This window comes from Pantherophis guttatus, chromosome 3 (genome assembly GCF_059756535.1).
Source record: "Pantherophis guttatus breed Tessera chromosome 3, ASM5975653v1, whole genome shotgun sequence".
Lineage (NCBI taxonomy): Eukaryota > Metazoa > Chordata > Lepidosauria > Squamata > Colubridae > Pantherophis > Pantherophis guttatus.
Window position 1 is genome coordinate 70870147 of NC_142065.1, and position 19140 is coordinate 70889286.

The 19140-nt window shown below is 37.5% G+C and overlaps 2 protein-coding genes across 14 annotated transcripts in view; one reads left to right on the top strand and one right to left on the bottom strand.

The window, feature by feature from the left end:
• The window catches only part of LOC117674965 (methylcrotonoyl-CoA carboxylase beta chain, mitochondrial-like), a 33161-nt gene extending 31182 nt beyond the window's left edge, over positions 1–1979 (top strand). For 7 of the 10 annotated variants that reach the window (XM_034433230.3, XM_034433227.3, XM_087889802.1 and 4 more), the window contains exons 13-14: positions 29–122; positions 301–1979. In XM_034433230.3, coding sequence (XP_034289121.2) covers positions 29–118 — 90 coding nt within the window. In that variant the 3' untranslated portion in view covers positions 119–122; positions 301–1979. The remainder of the gene's footprint in view (positions 1–28; positions 123–300) is intronic. The other 3 variants (XM_087889801.1, XM_034433233.3, XM_087889803.1) reach the window with 2 other exon arrangements.
• On the bottom strand, positions 1553–18466 carry RPE65 (retinoid isomerohydrolase RPE65). Of its 4 annotated transcripts, XM_034433236.2 has the most exons (14): positions 18377–18466; positions 17534–17616; positions 15097–15247; positions 13873–13980; positions 13629–13770; positions 12436–12583; positions 12095–12176; positions 10943–11075; positions 7509–7648; positions 6334–6463; positions 5826–5940; positions 5647–5741; positions 2605–2716; positions 1553–1774 (listed from the first exon to the last, which is right to left on the bottom strand). In XM_034433236.2, the coding sequence occupies exons 1-14, from the start codon at positions 18385–18387 to the stop codon at positions 1623–1625; spliced, it is 1602 nt and encodes a 533-aa protein (XP_034289127.1). In that variant the 5' UTR covers positions 18388–18466; the 3' UTR covers positions 1553–1622. The 4 variants fall into 4 exon arrangements, 3 of the variants coding, with proteins under 3 accessions (XP_034289127.1, XP_034289126.1, XP_087745930.1); XM_034433235.3 differs by lacking the exon at positions 18377–18466 and having other exon boundaries at positions 17534–17808; XR_015733129.1 differs by lacking the exons at positions 5647–5741; positions 18377–18466 and having other exon boundaries at positions 17534–17809.
• Positions 18467–19140: the final 674 nt, after the last annotated feature.

The window sequence follows — 19140 nt, forward strand, 5'->3', positions numbered from 1 at the left end:
ACTGATACTAATTTTTATCTTTTGACAGGTTATTGGACAATGTTTAAGAATTATGAAGCAACAAAGATACCGGATAGTGTCTGTGCAACAATCTTCTTTTCCTATCATGAGAATGTAAGGAAGTAAGTGGGCTTATAAATAACTGAGTTTGAGTATCAGATTGGGCTGATGTCAAATAATAATATAAGAAAGTTGTCAGTAAAATATCATTATGGCATCATCATATAAAAAGTACCTGGATATAACAAATATTTATATATTGCCATTTAATCATGTGTTTTTCTTATCTATATGCTATAGGTAAAAGTACAGACACTCTCAAGTCAATCTTGACTCCTGCCCATTGTGACACATCCATCTGTGATCTTGGCTACAATATAGAAGAAAAGTATTTTTTACTTCCCAATGTAACTCCAATGTTAGAACACTATTATGTAGAATTTATATAATCAAGAAATTATTTTTTTAAAGTCTCAAAGATTTAAAGCAAAGGTTTTCACTTCCCAGAGTTTATACAGAACATACTGTGAATATATAGGTGTTCAAATCTGAAGATACAAATACAGGTAGCCCTCGACTTATGACCACAATAGAGCCCAACATATCTGTTGCTAAATGAAACATTTGTTTAGTGAATTTTGGCCCATTTTATTACTCTTAACACAGTTGTTAAGTGAATCACTGCAGTTATCAAGTTAATAAAAAGGTGGTAAGTGAATATGGCTTCCCCTTTGACTTTGATTGTTGGAAAGTCACAGAAGGTGCTCACATGACCCCAGGAAATTGCAACCATCAAAAATATGAGTCAGTTGCTAAGCATCTGAGTTTCAATCATGTGACCATGGGGATGCTGCAATGGTTGTAAGTGTGAAAAACGGTCATAAATCGAGGACTACCTGTATCATAAGTCATAAGTTTTTTTTCAGTGCTGTTGTAATTTTGAACCATCACTAAATGAATTGTCGAGGACTACCTGTAGTACAGTTGAAGATAAGGAGAAGCTATGAATATTTTTTAAAAAAATATTCACATTTTACATAATTTTTATTAGACAAATCATTATTTGTAAAATAAAGATATTTAAGGTATCAGAGAGATCAAATTCAAAATATCATTTTCTCTGATAAGTGACAAAGATGAATTATTTTACTTTAATTTTTAAAAATAATTTATGTTCAAATATTAAAACTATAAGAAATCTAAAGTTGTTTCCAAACTAATAATTTGCTAAATACTTATTTCTAATTATTCACTACTTAATCTGCCAGAGTTCAAGGTTATTTGTTGTGTTTCACCCATGTTCTATTATCAAACAATTTTAACAATTTTAATTTTAATTGTAAATGTTTATCTGAAGTTTACTGAGATTATAATGCTGATGCTGTTCCTCAGAATCTACAGTACTAACAACATTTAATTATCCTTATTTATGGTGCATTATAGTCAGGAAAACATTCTTAAAAATGGATACTTTCTTAAGTATTAAAATTAAAATTGGGCCTCAGCACAGGAAATCGTTAATGTTAAACTAATTTTGCAAATTACTGGCAGATAATTAGAAGAATGCTTTATGTTTTTCTGCACATTGTATTAAAAAGAAAGATTGACAGACAAGACAGACATCATGCTCTTTTGAAGAATCCATGGAAAGTAACTGGGATATTTATGTCCACTTGTGCCCTGGCAACCTCACTCATATTCTTTGCATTCAGGATCAGAAGGTAGGCAGGCTTTGGTCCACAGCCAGGACTGATGACTATGCTCAGAATAATACCTGTATCAAAATAAATGCAAATTACTTTTATAAATTGGGTGTTTTAATCTGTGCTTCGGCCAAAATATTTAATAATTTTAAGGGATTTTTAATATTTGTATTATCTGTATTTTATCTTGGCTGTTCACCGCCCTGAGTCCTTCGGGAGTAGGGCGGTATAGAAATTTGATTAATAAATAAATAAATAAACAAAGAAACACAAAAACTTTAGCACAGATAGTAGGTTAGATAATACAGTAATTCAGAAACATACTAATTTTTGCATTATTCCCCCAGGGAATATTTAGTGGGTATAAATTAAGTATATTTATTAAATCCTTTTCTTATGTATAGAGCCAAATTTGGATAAAGCCAGGGGTGAAATGCTCCCGGTTCGAACCGGATCGCCCGATCCAGTAGCGATGCAGGTGGATGGTTCGGAGAACCGGTAGCAAAAATCCCGCCCCCCCCATGCCCAGCTGAGCCGCGCGATCATCAGAGAGTTTTTTAAAAACCCTCTGCCGATCAAGGCAACTTAGCTGGGATCGTCAGAGCCATTTAAAAGAAAAAAAGATTTTTACTTTTAAATGCCTCTGACGATCCAAGCTCTGACGATCCCAGCTGAGTTGCCTGATCGGCAGAGCCTTTTGAAAGCATTATTTCGCCGAAGAGGTTGTAGAAAAAATGGTTTTAAAAGTAAAAAAAAAAGAAGAAGAAGAAGAAGAAGGCCATGCCCACCCAGTCACATTACCCCACCACCTCCAAGCCACGCCCACAGAACCGGTAGTAACAAATTTTAGATTTCACCACTGGTCTTTTTCTCAACTTTAATCAAAATGTCATAACATTACCATCATCCTCTTCTATATCTTCTGGGTGAGGAACAAAGATTGGTTCAGAGGGATATGTATCTGGTTCTTGCCATACCCACGTCTCTTTAGTTTTAACATTCATTTTGCAAATCTGGAAAAAAAATTCATTTTTAAAAAACGCATTTTTCTAAAAAGGCTGGTAAATCAATCAATGCATCACTACTACGATGCACAAAACCTTCTGGCTCCTAAACCTTCCAATCTTAAAATGGCAATTTTGAATGTTTTGAACATCAATTCATTATTTCCCATTTTTGTCAATGGAAATAATGTCAAAGAAATAGTGACAGAAAATATTTAATGCATGGAGTTACCCCATGTGGATTGTCCTGCAATGAGTTGTCCTGTAGTAAGTTTTCTTGTGGTGAGTTGGCCATGGCAAGATGGCTGCCATGAATTGGCCACAGAGAGTTGACTGCGGCAAGATGACCATGGTCACTGCAAGTTGTCCCATTCTGTCAGTGCACATTTAGGTAGCCCTCAACTTACAACCACAATTGAGCCAAAAAATTGTGTTGCTAAGCAAGATAGTCGTTAAATGAATTTTGCCCCATTTTATGACCTTTTTTGCCACAGTTGTTAAGTGAATCACTGCAGTTGTTAAGCTAGTAACATGGTTGTTAAGTGAATCTGGCTTCCCCATTGACTTCGCTTGTCAGAAGGTCACAAAAGGTGATCATATGACCTCAGGACACTGCAACCATCATAAATAGTATATGCCAGTTGCCAGGTGTCCGAATTTTCATCACGTGACCACAGGGACGCTGCAATTGGTCATGTGAAAAATGGTCATAAGTCACTTTTTTCAGTGCCTTTGTAACTTCAAATGATCATTCAATGAATGGATGTAACTTGAGGACTACTGTACAATATTGTACTTTACATTTGTATCGATAATCCTGCTAAGGTTGGTTGCATAAGCTTTGGTCTGCTCTGCATTTTGTTGTGACTTGCTGCTATCGTGCATTTAAATGAACTGCATTTTAAAAAGTGAAGATTAAAACTTAACTCTTTTGATTAAGAATTTATTTGATCACCCTGATCTAGATATTCCATCTTTAGTTCTGAATTATACTATGCCCTCTGTGACTAGTTCTTCTAGGGATCTTTTGGACTCACAATTCCTGCTTGAAATGGCAACTGGGGCCATGTTGGCCTTTGCACAGATTCAATTGATTCACCAGTTGTGCCCATAGCTGGACTGAGAGACTCTTAAGACAGTAGCTTGTGCTTTGATTATCTTAAGTTTGGATTATTGCAATGCACTATACCTGGGACTGCCCTTGAAGACCATCTGGAAGCTACAGATGATGATGCCTTGGTATGCTCATGTGATACTTCAGGCTCTGGTGTGCCCATGTAATTATTTCAGGTTTTTGGTATGCCCATTTAATTATGTCAGGCAATATAGGCTTTGCACTGCTTACTAGCAGGCTTCCAGGTGCAATTCATGGTGTTGTCATCTATAAAGCCCTTCATGGCATAGCACCTGGTTACTTGAGCGACCACCTGTGGTCCATAATTGCTGCTCATCTTATATCAGGGGTGTCAAACTAGCAGCCCACAAGCAGCCCAGTTCCATGAATAGGAAAAATGTTGCGAAACATCACATGATGGCAACGTGACGCCATGAGAGTGACACCTGTGCCTTATCTAGTCTGGCAGAATTGGCAAGTTCTGGATCCCATCAATGAAGTAATGCCACCTTTTGTATTGTAGTATCTGCCCACTGCAATAACTTTCCCCTGATATTCTTATGAACCTCATCCCAACCATATTTAGATGAGTCCCTCAGACTGGCTCTTTTCCCAGGCTTTGGGCTAGAGAGAACAGCCAGTCCTCTGGGGGTTGTCTGATCTGAAATGATGATCAATTTGTTTGGATAATATTTTTGTTTGTAAAACAAAGTATTGTTTTATTGTAAATTTTAAAATTTAAATTTTGTATATTGTATGTGACTCTAAGCCACAATGGACTTGAACAACTTGTGAATGGAATAAAATGAGGTATAAGATGGAACCACAACAATATAATCAAGAGATAGGGAGCTGTCACATTGATTTGATCACCCTATATTGAAAGTGAAAACTCAGCCTTACAAGAGGCTCATAATCTTTTGTAGAACAGCATAACAAAATATATATTATTTTAGTGCCTAAAAAGAATACATTTTGTATTTTAAGTAATTAACAGAGTTGGAAGGTACCTTGGAGGTCATCTAGCCCAACCCCCTGCTCACACAGGAGACCTGTATTGGGATTTGAATAGCTGAACTGCCAACCTTTCTGATCAACAAGCTCAGTGTCTTAGCCACTGAGCCACCTAGTCAGGGTTTTATTTTGTTTTTATTTTGTTCAAATACAAATCAGATTTGTCCGAGAACACAAAACAGATAAGTTAGAATTGACTACATTTTTAAAGGCTATTTGGTTTTATACAGCATGCTCAAAGATGAATCTTAATGCAAGTCTCAGACGGCATCAAATCTATTTTTATCAAAGTATGAAACATTTGCATCTGTTCATTTGGGCAAATACATTGCATTTTCTTGATCGTTTGAGCGCAGGAGCAGTCTGAGCTAGGATGAGCAATGCAGTGATCTGTTTGAATGGAAATCTATTAGGAACAAAGCTTTATGAGAAACTCAACCCTTTCGCGTTGTGTTAACTGTGACTGCTGTTGATATAGTGTGATCTGGAAGAAAGATTTATTGTATAGTTGCTATCTATGGATTTCATACTTGGTATGTTTTTTCCTATAATAAAGATAGACATCCAGAATAGGTAGTTTGCAAACACCCTAGGGAAAATAGAGCATTCCCTCTCCCCAACAATGATATTTTTTTTTCCTGTTAAATTGGAAATAGACTTAAAAGTAAATGTAGTAATAACCTGAATAGCAAAAGAAGCAGTTCAAGATGATGCACCTATCTTCTATATTCCTATGAGCCACATAAAATAGTTTGGACTTGAACTTTTCTTTGCCTTTTTGCAAAAACAAATCTAGTCTATTAATACTTACTCTGTCTGGAACAAAATGATTTAGTCCAAGACCATATGCATATGTATAAGGTTTCCCAGAATATTTTGCATAGTTTATTTGTGGAAACTCAAAAGCTATAAAGCAAAACAAACACATTTAATTGGTTTTTTGTATTTGCTAGGATGGTCTTTTTTGCTTTTTGCTGAGCTTAGCCTTACCTTGTCGTGGTCCTGAAAAAATAACTTCTGGATCCAGCCATATGGTATCATCACTGTGCAGAATTGCTGTTGCTGTTGTATTAGGTAATGTGATTAGATTTTTCCCCGTATCAGCCTAGAACATCCCCCAAAAAAAGAAAGTAAGAAGAAACATTCTATACAGTGCCCCATTTTTCAACATTCCAACAATATAAGTAAAAGATCTCAGGAACTCTTTTTTTTTTTTTAAGTCTTGATTTTAAGAGGGGAAATTGAAACACTAATTCAACCATGTTCCCTCAAAACATTCTTTTTTATTATTCCTGTATATAAATGCCTCTTGTTTTTTGGGAAAATACAAAATATTGCGCTTGAAAATAATGTTGCAAAGAACGTCTGAACATGATCACACACCCAACCAGCCCAATGTACATTGCATTCTCTATGAAGTCCTTGCTGGCAAATAACTGTACACATTACATGTGCAAAATATTGGTTTTCTTTCCAGTGTATAATATTTAATTCTTACCTTCTCAATATTTAAGGGAAGGACATACCGTCGAACTTCAGGTTGAGGAGCTTTTAGTGCATTTTTCTTCACTTCTTCCCAGTTTTCTCGTAAATTGGCTAAGTATAAGTAATTGTAAACAAATTCATATCTATAGAGGAATAAAAGGCATCAGCTTCTCAATGAACAGGTCAGGGGATCTAGCCGAACAGCTACCTATTTGACTATGGCAGAATAATAATTTCTGGGTCACTGAAATGTAAGTGCCAAAAAATATTACTGTGTAAATTTATATTTTTCTAGTTAATGGCACCCAAATCAAGTACAGCTACAAACAAAATATAGAGACAATTTGTCTAGTGGTTAAGGCACCAGGCTAGAAAGCAGGAGACCATGAGTGCATGTCCCTCCTTAGCTCTGCAAACAAGTGGGTGACTTTGGGCCAAGCACCCAATCTCAGTCCAACCAACCTCACTGGGTTGTTCTTGTGGGGGAAATAGGAGGAGAAAAATGTGTTGGATATGTTTGCCTCCTTCAGTTATTTATAAAAATAATAAAGGTGGCATATAAATAAATAAAACAAAAAGTAACCACAAGAAAATTAATAAAACTATTAGTACTAGCCAAATCAGAATCCTTTCAATATCCTGAAGTATCTCATGAAAAGTCACATATATTTTGTTAAGTTCTTTGTCATCACAGCATTATTCTATGCTGACACAATCTTTGTTTCTTACTCTTAAAAAGAAAAACCGACCTTTAACAAATGTCACTTGTACTGTTAAGAATAAATTTCACTTTCTATTCAATCAGAGTTCCTTACTGTGGTTGCCAAAGGCAGACTGATGCTAGTCCTGTATTCTTGTGCTTCCTTTGTTTTTTCTTCTATTTTTATGTGTGCCACTAAATTAACTACCTCTTGACTTTATTGTGTTATTGTTTACTCATTTGAACAGAATAATAAACTAATGTGATAATCCCTGAAAGCAATCTGTTATACTGCAAATATATGAAGAAAGAATAATTGAAAACGAATATATAGAAGTCATTCAAAAGCTAGTCTTCTGAACTAACATTCTTCAAATATATCCTCAGCTAGAAGATTATGGCACCTGGAGTCCAGTAACGGGGCTAGAAAGATTGCTTTTAATTATAGTTGTAGCATTTTCTGTACACATAGGTTTTTCAGTACCTACCCTTTCCATGTACATAAATCCACAACAAGAAATCCATTATCCTCATAAGTATTAATATGATGAAAAAGATTAAAAGGTGAAGTTCTGTATTTGATGTTGAGGTACTCCCCTGTTTTCTTGTCAGCAACATGCATCCATACCTTTAAAAATTAAATATTATTAAAACTTTGTTAAATAATAAAACTATATTCTTGTGTCACTGTGTATATGCATGCGTGTGTGTGTAATTGTATATGTAAATAGCTTTAATGATGGAAAGTGCCTTTCATCGATTTCAGCTGATTTAAATATATATGTATGTATATATGTATGTATATGTATGTATAGGTGAAACTCAAAAAATTAGAATATTGTGCAAAAGTTCATTTATTTCAGTAATGCAACTTAAAAGGTGAGATATATGAGATAGACTCATTACAAAGCGAGATAGTTCAAGCCTTAATTTGTCATAATTTTGATGATTATGGCTTACAGCTCATGAAAACCCCAAATTCACAATCTCAGAAAATTAGAATATTACATGAAATCAATAAAACAAGGATTGTACATAGAACAATATCGGACCTCTGAAAAGTATAAGCATGCATATGTACTCAGTACTTGGTTTCGGCCCCTTTTGCATCAATTACTGCGTCAATGCACGTCAGCTCTCGATGGCCCTGGATGAAGCAGATTACCTCAATCCATACCAATCGGGTTTCAGGCCCGGGTACAGCACAGAGACGGCATTGGTCGTGCTGGTGGATGATCTCTGGAGGGCTCGGGACAGAGGTTATTCCTCTATTCTGGTCCTGTTAGATCTTTCGGCGGCTTTCAATACCATCGACCATGGTATCTTGCTGCAGCGCTTCGAGGAGTTGGGAGTGGGAGGCACTGTTTTACGGTGGTTCTCCTATCTCTCGTGGTGACGCAAGCGGTGTTGACAGGGGGGCAGAGATCAACCATGAGGCCCCTCACTGTGGGGTGCCCCAGGGGTCGGTTCTCTCGCCCCTTCTGTTCAACATTTATATGAAACCGCTGGGGGAGATCATCCGTGGTTTCGGAGTGAGGTACCATCAGTATGCTGATGATACTCAGCTTTTTATATCCACCCCGAATCAACCCAGTGATGCCCTCGATGTGATGTCCCGGTGCCTGGAAGCGGTGCAGATCTGGATGGGGAGGAACAGGCTTCAGCTCAACCCTGCCAAGACTGAGTGGCTGTGGATACCGGCATCTCAGTTCGAAGGAGAAGTTCCATCGTTGGCTATAGGGGGTGAAGTTTTACCCCACCCCATAGACAGGGCACGCAACTTGGGTGTCTTCCTGGATTCGCGATTGAGTCTAGAAGATCATATAACAACCGTGACCATGGGGGCATATGCCCAGATTCGTCTGGTGTGCCAGCCTATTTGGACCGAGATGCCCTACGCACAATTACTCATGAGCTAGTCACCTCCTGTATTGACTACTGTAATGCTCTCTACATGGGGCTGCCCTTGAGGACCACTCGGAGGCTTCAGCTGGTACAGAATGCAGCCGCGCAGGTTGTGATGGGAGAATCCCGATACTCCCATGTAACACCTCTCCTGCGCAGCTTGCATTGGTTGCCGGTTGCCTTCCGGGTGAGATTAAAGGTGCTGGTAATGACCTATAAAGCTCTACATGGCTTAGGCCCAGGATATTTGGCGGACCATCTGTAACCAGCAACAGCTTCCCATCGCCCGGTGCGTTCCGACAGGGAGGGCCTGCTCCAGGTACCGTCAGCTAGACAATGTCGGCTGGCGGCCCCCAGGGGTAGAGCTTTCTCTGTGGGTGCGCCCACCCTTTGGAATCAACTCCCCCTGGGACTTCAGCTGGCTCCTGACCTCCGCACCTTCCGCCGCGAATTAAAAACATGGCTGTTCGTGGCACCTAGCCTGGACTGAGGGGGTTTTCAATTATTTTAATGGGTTTTAATATTTGTTTATGTATGTATTTTATGTTTTTATTGGCTTGTTTTAATTGTTGTGAGCCGTCCAGAATCCTATGGAGATAGGGTGGCATATAAGTTATATAAAATAAAATAAAATAAATAAAATGCGGCGTGGCATGGATGCTATCAGCCTGTGGCATTGCTGAGGTGTTATGGAAGACCAGGATGCTTCAATAGTGGCCTTCAGCTCTTCTGCATTGTTCAGTCTCATGTCTCTCATCTTTCGCTTGGCAATGCCCCATAGATTCTCTATGGGGTTCAGGTCAGGCGAGTTTGCTGGCCAATCAAGCACAGTAATCCTGTGGTCATAGAACCAGGTTTTGGTACTTTTGGCAGTGTGGGCAGGTGCCAAGTCCTGCTGGAAAATGAAGTCAGCATCCCCATAAAGCTCGTCTGCGGAAAGAAGCATGAAGTGCTCCAAAATCTCCTGGTAGACGGCTGCATTGACCCTGGACTTAATGAAGCACAGTGGCCCAACACCAGCAGATGACATGACTCCCCAAATCAACACAGACTGTGGAAACTTCACACTGGACTTCAAGCATTCTTCCTCCAGACTCTGGGTCCTTGGTTTCCAAATGAGATGCAAAAGTTGCTCTCATCAGAAAAGAGAATTGTGGACCACTGTGCAACAGACCAGTTCTTTTTGTCTTTAGTCCAGGTAAGACACTTCTGACCTTGTTTGTTGTTTAGGAGCGGCTTAACAAGAGGAATACGACATTTGAAGCCCATGTCCAAGATCCGTCTGTGTGTGGTGGCTCTTGATGCACTGACTCCAGCCTCAGTCCACTCTCTGTTCAAGTCCCCAACACTTTTGAATGGCCTTTTCCTGACAATCCTTTCCAGGCTGCGGTCATCCCTGCTGCTTGTGCACCTTTTTCTTCCACACTTTTCCCTTCCACATAACTTTCTATTAATGTGCTTTGATACAGCACTTTGGGAACATCCAACTTCTTTTGCAATTACCTTTTGAGGCTTTCCCTCCTTATGGAGGGTGTCAATGATGGTTTTCTGCACAACTGTCAGGTCAGCAGTCTTTCCCATGATTGTGATTCCTACTGAACCAGACTGAGAGACCATTTAAAGGCTCAGAAACCCTTCGCAGGTGTTATGGCTTAATTAGCTGATTAGAGTGGGACACTGAGCCTAGAATATTGAACCTTTTCACAATATTCTAATTTTCTGTGATTGTGAATTTGCGGTTTTCATGAGCTGTAAGCCATAATCATCAAAATTATGACAAATCAACGTTTGAACTATCTTGCTTTGCATGTAATGAGTCTATCTCATATTAGTTTCACCTTTTAAGTTGCATTACTGAAATAAATGAACTTTTGCACAATATTCTAATTTTTCGAGTTTCACCTGTATGTATGTATATACACATACAATTACACACACATGCATACACACAATTACACATCCGTGCGCGCACACACACAGAGCATGGCAAAGGGACTAATAAATTTAAAAAACTTACCCCCATCTTTTCATTTGACTCAAAACAGTCCATGTAGTTGGCTCCCCAAAGACTCCAGGAAGAAAGAAACTTGAACAAATTAATTTTCACTGGAGTTTCCACAAAAACAATGTAATTCGGAGTTAGCCCAAAACTGTTAGGAAAGACAATTGATGATCATATATGAGATGGCATAGCATTTTGCATATGTACATGAGATTCAAAATGTAGCTATTCATTTTTCAAATGCCAATAGTTTCTTTTTTGCTTCTTGTTAGGCTAAATGTATCACTTTCAAATTTGAACTCAGTAAACACTTTTATACATATGACAAGAATGTTGGGTCCATGTAGGACTGGAGGGGTCTACCTTCATCTCAAAGGAGCAGGTTCATAACTGGGGAGGAGAGACAGAACCTAGATTCATTGTTGTCACTAGATGTCCAGGTAGCTTCAGTGATGGAGAGTGCCTTTCATCAGTTTCAGCTTATCTAAAAACTGCAACTCTTTGGAAAGAGACAGCTATGCAACCATTACCCATACTCTTAAATTCCAGGTTGGGTTATTACAAAACATACATAAGGCTGCCTTTGAAAGTGATCTGCAAACTTCCATTGGTTTAGATTAAAGCAGCTAGACTGATCAATAGAACTGGCCAATACAATTATTTTAGGCCAATACTTTATCATGTGCAATGACTGCTGGTCCATTTCTGAGTCAAATTCAAAGCTTTGAACTTTAAACTTTAGACTGCTCAGGGCCAGGTTATCTGAAGGAGCATTTTCACCCTCATGTACCTACCTGGATTTTAAGCTCTATCCCATGAGGTGGTCCTCCATGCTGCCCAGATTAACATCATGTTGGTAAAGACCTTTCTATTTTCCCAGGATATTTATATAGTGTTTTAACTGCATTTTTTATTTTAAAATAGTGTTTTAATGCATATTATTTGTTTTTCAATTATTGTCTTGCTCCTGTCCACTTGTATTTGTATTTGATTTGATTGTATATGTTTTAACTTGGATTGTATTCTTTAGGGTGTTTATTGTAATAGTTTTGGCTATTAGATGGTTTTAAAACTTAAATAAGTAAAATGATAAATAAAAGAAATAAATATTTTATAAAGCTATGCCTAACATATTTAAATACATCTTTTTGAGGAGTTGTCTTTTACCTGTGCACATAAGACGGCTTGAATCTGTCACTGCAGGGAAACTGAACCACCACTTCGCATTTTGTCATTGGATCTCTCTTATCTGAGAAAGACAAGGAGGTGGCAATGCATTTACCTGTGTTTAGTTGTATAGGCTAATTAATCAAAATTCATACAAAAAAAAGAAAAGACAATTCTAGTGAATAAATAAACATTCAGAATTTAAATACATGTCTTGATTCTTTGAATATTAGAAAAGCCTTTTTTTTTTCAGAAAAAGAAACTATATCAAGTTGGTTTAATCTGCACTGGAAGGGAGAAACATTCTGATTTTAGCAGCTGCTGCTTGAAAGCGAACAGACCTGCTTGGATGGGAGGTATCCTTATGATATTATAGGCAAAGGATAAATTCTTTCCGAAGCAGTTGCCAATATTATAAACTGTTCCATCATTTTCAATATGAGGGTGTGCTGTGACCCCGTTGACTGAAACATATTTGCTGATATCCACCTGAAGAATATAACAGAGTAATTTGGGGGAAATCCATACATTGGTCACCAACAAAATGCATTGATTATAAGCACATTACATTGTGTTGAATATATTTTATGATTTTAAATAAGATAGACGGTAATTTCATTATCCTTAAAAATTTGTATTTTGTGATTTTTAAATAAAGCATACTACACTAGATTGATCAATTAGGTGGGAATAGAAAGCGTATCCTAGGCTAGAAGGCAGCGTAACAGGAATCTTAACCTTATGTTACAAAACTGAGCCCTTGTGCTCAGAAATACAGTATCTGTAAATGCTTTGTGGAATAGCAATGGAAATGAGTTTCTGAACAACTACAGGTGCAACTTTTGTGAATTTAGAGAAGGCCATGATTCTCTATTTAGCTTAGAAAAACTTTTCTTTCAGAATGTAAACAAACAAGATTCAAAGAACATACAACATAGAATAATAGGATTGGAAGGGATCTTGGAGGTCTTCTAGTCCAACTCTCTTGTCCGTGGCAGGAGATCTATACCATTCCAAATTTTTTTTGGGTTTGATGGGATGAATACAAGAGATCAGAGAATATTATTACAGGGGTGCAATTGCATTCACCTGCATCCAGCACATAGCATTCAATTGAAAGATATATATCCCTTTCACTTACTGACCACAAATAGGATGTACAATTCAACTGCTGAGCTATGGTTACTAAGAAAAAAAATCACACAACTGCTCTGGAATTATAACATCACTTCTGTTTCCATTGTTAAATAACAAAATCTTATGTGGATTTAGTACTAATTCTAAACAGTCTTATTTTTATTTCTAATAGTGCTTTCTGGTAATTCTTGTACTAAATGAAAATGGGATTGAATGAGATTCTAATTAGCAGATAAAATATATAGCTCTGTATAAGACTATATTACAATAAAATGCTCTATAAATACTTCTTCAATTACTGTTCCCATTTTAGGTGTTCTGTAAGTGATACATTATGTGTGCCATCAATACTCATTTCCAATTTTCACTTGTGTCTGTCTTTAATCTATAAAAAGACCTTTTTAATTGTTTCCAGGTTTTCTGTGTTGACTTTTGTTAGGAAGTTTGTCTCAGTACAGGCATAAAAATCGTCTCCCACAGGATACACATTCACCAGGGCATTGTCAGTGATCTCCACACCTTGGAAGTATGAAAAAAATCTGCCGGACACAACCACAAAGAAAGTAGATTATTTCTAGATTGCTGCATAATACAACAATATGTTTCAGGCTTTCCATAATTATACCTTTATTTTTTTTCACCTGGAAAATATATTTTTGCATGGATCTGGGTAAGCATATGTTCCAAATTCTGTGAGTACTATTCTCTTCTCAGTCATTGCTCTAACATAGGCATCAGTTCGAACAAACCTATGGAGAAATAAAGCAAGATTATGTATTATGTTCTACTTACATTTTACCAGCTCATTTCTCACTTCTATTAATATATTCCAGAGCCATCTCTGGGATGAAACCCAATCCCAGGTTCGTAAACGAGGCTAGTAAATACTCCATTCACATCTAAGAAGCAGAACACGGATGAAAAGAAAAAAATCTTCCTTTTATTTCCTCCCAATAATCTTAGAGAAAGTGTTGCAATGTTTCAGGAAGGACTTTTGGAATTGATGAAGGCAAACAAATAGAGACTTAATCTGGATGAACACTGAATTCATTCACGACACAACAAATGCCCTGCTTTCTTTGGACTTAATATGGAAATACTTGCAATAGAGAAGTCCAATTGACTTCTACATGAGCCTCTTGCAGATATTCATTTTAAAAGAGCAAATGCTGCAAGAAAGCAAACATGCAAAGTTCTTTAAGGAAAAACTGGTTTAAATGTTGTCTGAAAGAGTTACTCTGAAAGGAAACATTGACATGGATAAAGATACAAACAATTGTACAGGTTGTTCTCAAGTTACCACTGTAATGGAGACTGCCCATCACGGTCATAACCTGTGAAGATCGTAAAGCAGGTTGGTCATTTGAGCAACCCTATTTTATCACCTTTTTTGTGATGATTGTGAAGCAAATCACCATGGTCATTAAGTGAATCTACAGTTGTTAAGGTTTGGTTTGCTATGGGCATGGTTTTTGGCAAAAATGGTGTAAAAGGCAGTCACGTGATGGTGGGATACAACAAATGTCCATGTTAGACCAGTAGTCCAATGTGGACAGGTTGCCAAGTGTTCAACGTATTGTCATGTGGTCACAGGAGTGACGGATTGTCAGAGGTTTACTAAGTAACTGGTCATAAGTAAAGGACTACCTATATATTCATTGTTTATGTGCTTTACAGTCCTCATATTCCCTCCATACAGTTTCTGAAACAGATTTTCATTTTACAGAACCTAAGCAGTCAAAAATTCATATTCTCTTTTTGGAACAGAATAAGCTTTTAATGTAAATTGGATTTTAATGAATTGGTAAGAGTGGATGAGTTGCTGGACTGCAGGATGGAAAAAGCAGGCAGGAAGTGTAACTTACCTCCTGTAATAAGTGACATGGCCTTCCTTGAAGTCAAACTTGTGAAGAAGTGCTTGGCCATCAAACAAATGATAAAACGGTTCTGATCCAACTTCAAATAAACCAGGCCCACATCTGAGCAGACTGCCTTTCAGCCAAACTGGAATTTTACCTGTTGCAAACGAGCAAAAAATATCTACTAAAAAGGTTGAGAAATGAAGGTCCTATTGAGGTTTCACTGTTTGAAGTAAAGATACCTCTTATTTATTACTACGGACTTGAGACTCCTGAGCAGAATTGGGTTCAGCATTCTTAGTCAAATAGCTAAAGCTGTACAATACTGAATTTCCAGAATATCTCGCTCAGGATTGGTTATGGTGGCTGGAAATGCAGGATTGACCACCTCTGGGATTGCAAGGCTGGATATTTGCCTAGTTATCTGCCTGCCTCACAAACCTCCATTCCACATCTTTCTGAAACATATTTTAGACAATGGAGGGTTACTTATAGTAAGAATAGAAGGTTATAGCAGGTCTGAGATAGGTATAAACTTTCTCGCTTTGGTTATCTAGATTACTGGCATCCAGACAGCACAACTGTACTATGTTCTGTATGGAGCTGCTTTTATAACTGGAGTGTCAAACCCACATTGTCACGTGACATATTGCTACTTTTCCCCCCTTCGCTAAAACGGGGTTGAGCATGGCCAGCATGTGATGCATCCGGCTTGCAGGCCGTGTATTTGACACCCCTGTTTTATAGTATCAGAATATGAGACAGGACAATTTAGGTCACACATCCTACTTAATACACTAAATTTAATTTAAGTATTACCAACAAATTGCTGCTCAGCCTCTGGTTGCACACAACCAGTGAAAGGAAGATTACACTGAGAAAAAGTTTGGTCAATCTTAATCAGAATATACAGGTAGTCCTTGACTTAGTCCATTTAGTGACTGTTTGAAGTTACAACAGCACTGGAAAAATTAAGTTATTACTGTTATTCACACTTATGAATGTTGCAGTATCCCCACAATCACGTGATCAAAATTCAAGCCCTTGGCAAGCAGCATAGATTTATCACAGTTGCATTGTCCCAGGGCCATGTGATCACCATTTGTAACCTTCCCAACTGGTTTCCAACAAGCAAAGTCAGTGGGAGAAGCCAGATTCACTTAATGACTGCATGATTCACTTAATCACTGCAACGACTCCCTTAATAAATGTGGCAAAAAAGATCGTAAAATGGGGTTCAACTCCCTTAATAATTGCTTAGCAACGGAAGTTTTGGTCCTAACTGCAGTCATAAATCAAGGACTACCTGTATAACTGCCAGCCAAACCATTCCTTCTAAACTTTCTCTTAAGATGTAAATCACTTGGAAATGAGCAGCTCTTATTCCAAAATGCTTGTGTGCTCTTTCAACACTAGCAAGATTAACAACTATAGTCCTATGACCACCTGTGAGAACAGTTGGGATCTCTGAAACAAATTAGACTCTTTTTAGCATACAACTTTATATTACCCTCACAATTTAAGTGTTTAGAAAAGCCCTAGACCTAAATACTCTTATGGGGAGTAGGTACAGAGATGCATAAGTTCTGATCTTGGGTAACACAGGAAACTTGATATCACCTGGAATCCTTTGCTTTCTAACATTAGTCCCTCTGTGATTTGGTACCTATTGCTTGCTAGTTTAACTACTGTATGACTGTAGCCGACTGATACACAATGATTTCAGCTTGAATTGCTGCAGAATTTATAGTTAGAGCAAGGTAATAAACCAAGTTCTTCATTTGTGGAAATAAAAAGATTCAGAAATTCAACCTTACATCTACTGTAATTAAATTAATATTGCAAATAAAATGTAGTTTAGGATTATCCACTTTCATTCGCTAAAATGATTCCCATTTTAACAAGGTTGCATTAACACAAACTATAATGTGAAATCATTGTTTTCATATGAGTCCTTATGTTCTGTAATATTCTATTGAGATATCAGCAAAAGGAGAAAAAAAGCACATTACAGTTTAGTGTTGTGTGCTCAATCTGACATCATTCTGAAATTTTGGATTTCAGATCTCATCAACCCCAATCAGCATGGCCAGTGACCAGGTACTGGAGCAATGGCAATTCTAAACACCTAGAAAATACAAATCTATCTGGTTTTAATTATGTGAACTGGGCTTGGTTTTCTGCAGTAAATTCTACCTATTCATTTTCGTTATCTACATCTTGAGATGATTTCATTTTCACGAAGGCAAAAGAAAGCTGCAGAAAGGTAAAGATGCCACCAACATGAGCTCAACTCATGAGGACTACATTGGCACATCCATAGTTTTCTTGACAATTGTACAAAAATTATTTCCCATTTCTTTTTCCCAGGCTAGGCTGTAACACTGGACTCCTATCTATGTGCTAATCGGGACTGACTGTGCTTTGCTTGCAAGGCACAAACCTGTAACATTAGCAGTTATTGGTGAAGACAGTTCTTCTGCAGTCTCAAAAAGCTTCTTGTATCCACCAGCTGGATGCTCAAATCTGCAAGATGTTAAGAAAATCAAAGCATTTAGCATTTTCTTTAATAGTTTTCCCAATAATTGGATGAAAGAAGAAATCTGGAAAGTCTTTTGTTTTAGCATAGTTGTTGTGTTTCTAGATACCTGCTCGGGAATGAAGGGGTATTTTCAACAGCAGCTATAATAGTCTAACAATATAAAATTCCTTCAGTAGATGAAATTGTACACTTACATGTGCCAATTATTTTCCTATTCCTGCAGTCTTGCATATACCTGAACCCTTCAGTAGCATTATTTTCTGTAACCTCCTCCTAAGACTTTTTTTTTGAAAATCAGGTTTTCAGCTATGCTTGCTTAGTGAAGCTCTGGAGATATATAATTTTGAATAGCAACAGTTCTCCATAGGTCAGACAATCAGAAAGATTAATAAATGAAACGTATGTGGGTCTGCTCTTCAAAGGAGAAAAAAAAAACTAATTCATCGAAGAACAACTGAATAATTTTATTATTAAATGGAAGTTTAACTCAATAGATCTTTATACAATAGGTTCAATTTCAATAGTTAAAAGTAGAGAAAAAACTGCTTCTAAATATTCAGTTTCTCATCATCTATAGGATTTTTACTTGTTTTCTTCCATAAAGTCCCTCAGATTCTTAGCACAATGCTTGACAGCATACAGGATGTCCCTCCTGCTTCTAGAAATAGGCTATCTAGCAGCAGGACTAGACTTATTTGGTCAACAGTAAATCTTTATTCATAGAAAATCCTAGAGGATACTTACCGGCTGGACATTTTTTCCTCAGGAAAGAATGGAGACTTTCCTGAGCCAAAGACAGAGCACCGAAGTAAGGGTTTTGTGCTGGATATTTATATGAACATTGTCTTACTGATGGAAGCAATTACCTAAGGAAACGTATGAACCAATCAGCTTGGCCCCAAGAAACAGAAGCATCTTTCAGGGCTCAAATTCTGCTGGAGATTTTGTCCTGCTGTGGTTTGCATATTTTCCAGGGACCTAAATCCCCATAGCAGAAATGGATTAGGAAGAAACAACAAGAGGAAACAAAGAAAGCTATAGTCACACAGTCTGTAACTTGCTCTTCTTGGCACCAGCACTTTGCCCTATTTCCAAACTTCCAGCTTAGAGACACTGGCATACTGCTAACTCCGATTTTAAGGGGGAAAAGGAGTCTCCCAATGCACCACAGATTCAGTGGTTACCCTCTTCTATTTAGTAGGAAGTCTCAGATAATAATAAACAAAAGATTACAGCAGTTAATACAGAATTACTTTGAGTCAGGTAACCTGTACAGACTTTTCAATATATTTTCAAAGAGCAAGCCTCCACTCATCATTATCATCATCTATTAAGGGCACAGCACAAAAATATCATCTGCCAACATTCCTTTTGTTCTTCCCTGAACTTCTTGTTTGCATATTAAAAGAATGGATAAAGGATAAGGAAGAATGGGTTAGGGTTAAATAAAATACTTTAACCTCCACTTAAGACCTTCAAGGATTCTCCAAATTCATCATGGTTCTGGT

Coding starts and splice junctions, on each gene's coding strand:
- RPE65 (XM_034433235.3), bottom strand. CDS start 17,717: ATGCTAAAACAAAAGACTTTCCAGATTTCTTCTTTCATCCAATTATTG. Junction 12,177..12,435: donor GATACCTCCCATCCAAGCAG/GTCTGTTCGCTT, acceptor TGTCTTTCTCAG/ATAAGAGAGATCCAATGACA. Junction 2,717..5,646: donor ATCATTTTGTTCCAGACAGA/GTAAGTATTAAT, acceptor TTTTTTTTCCAG/ATTTGCAAAATGAATGTTAA.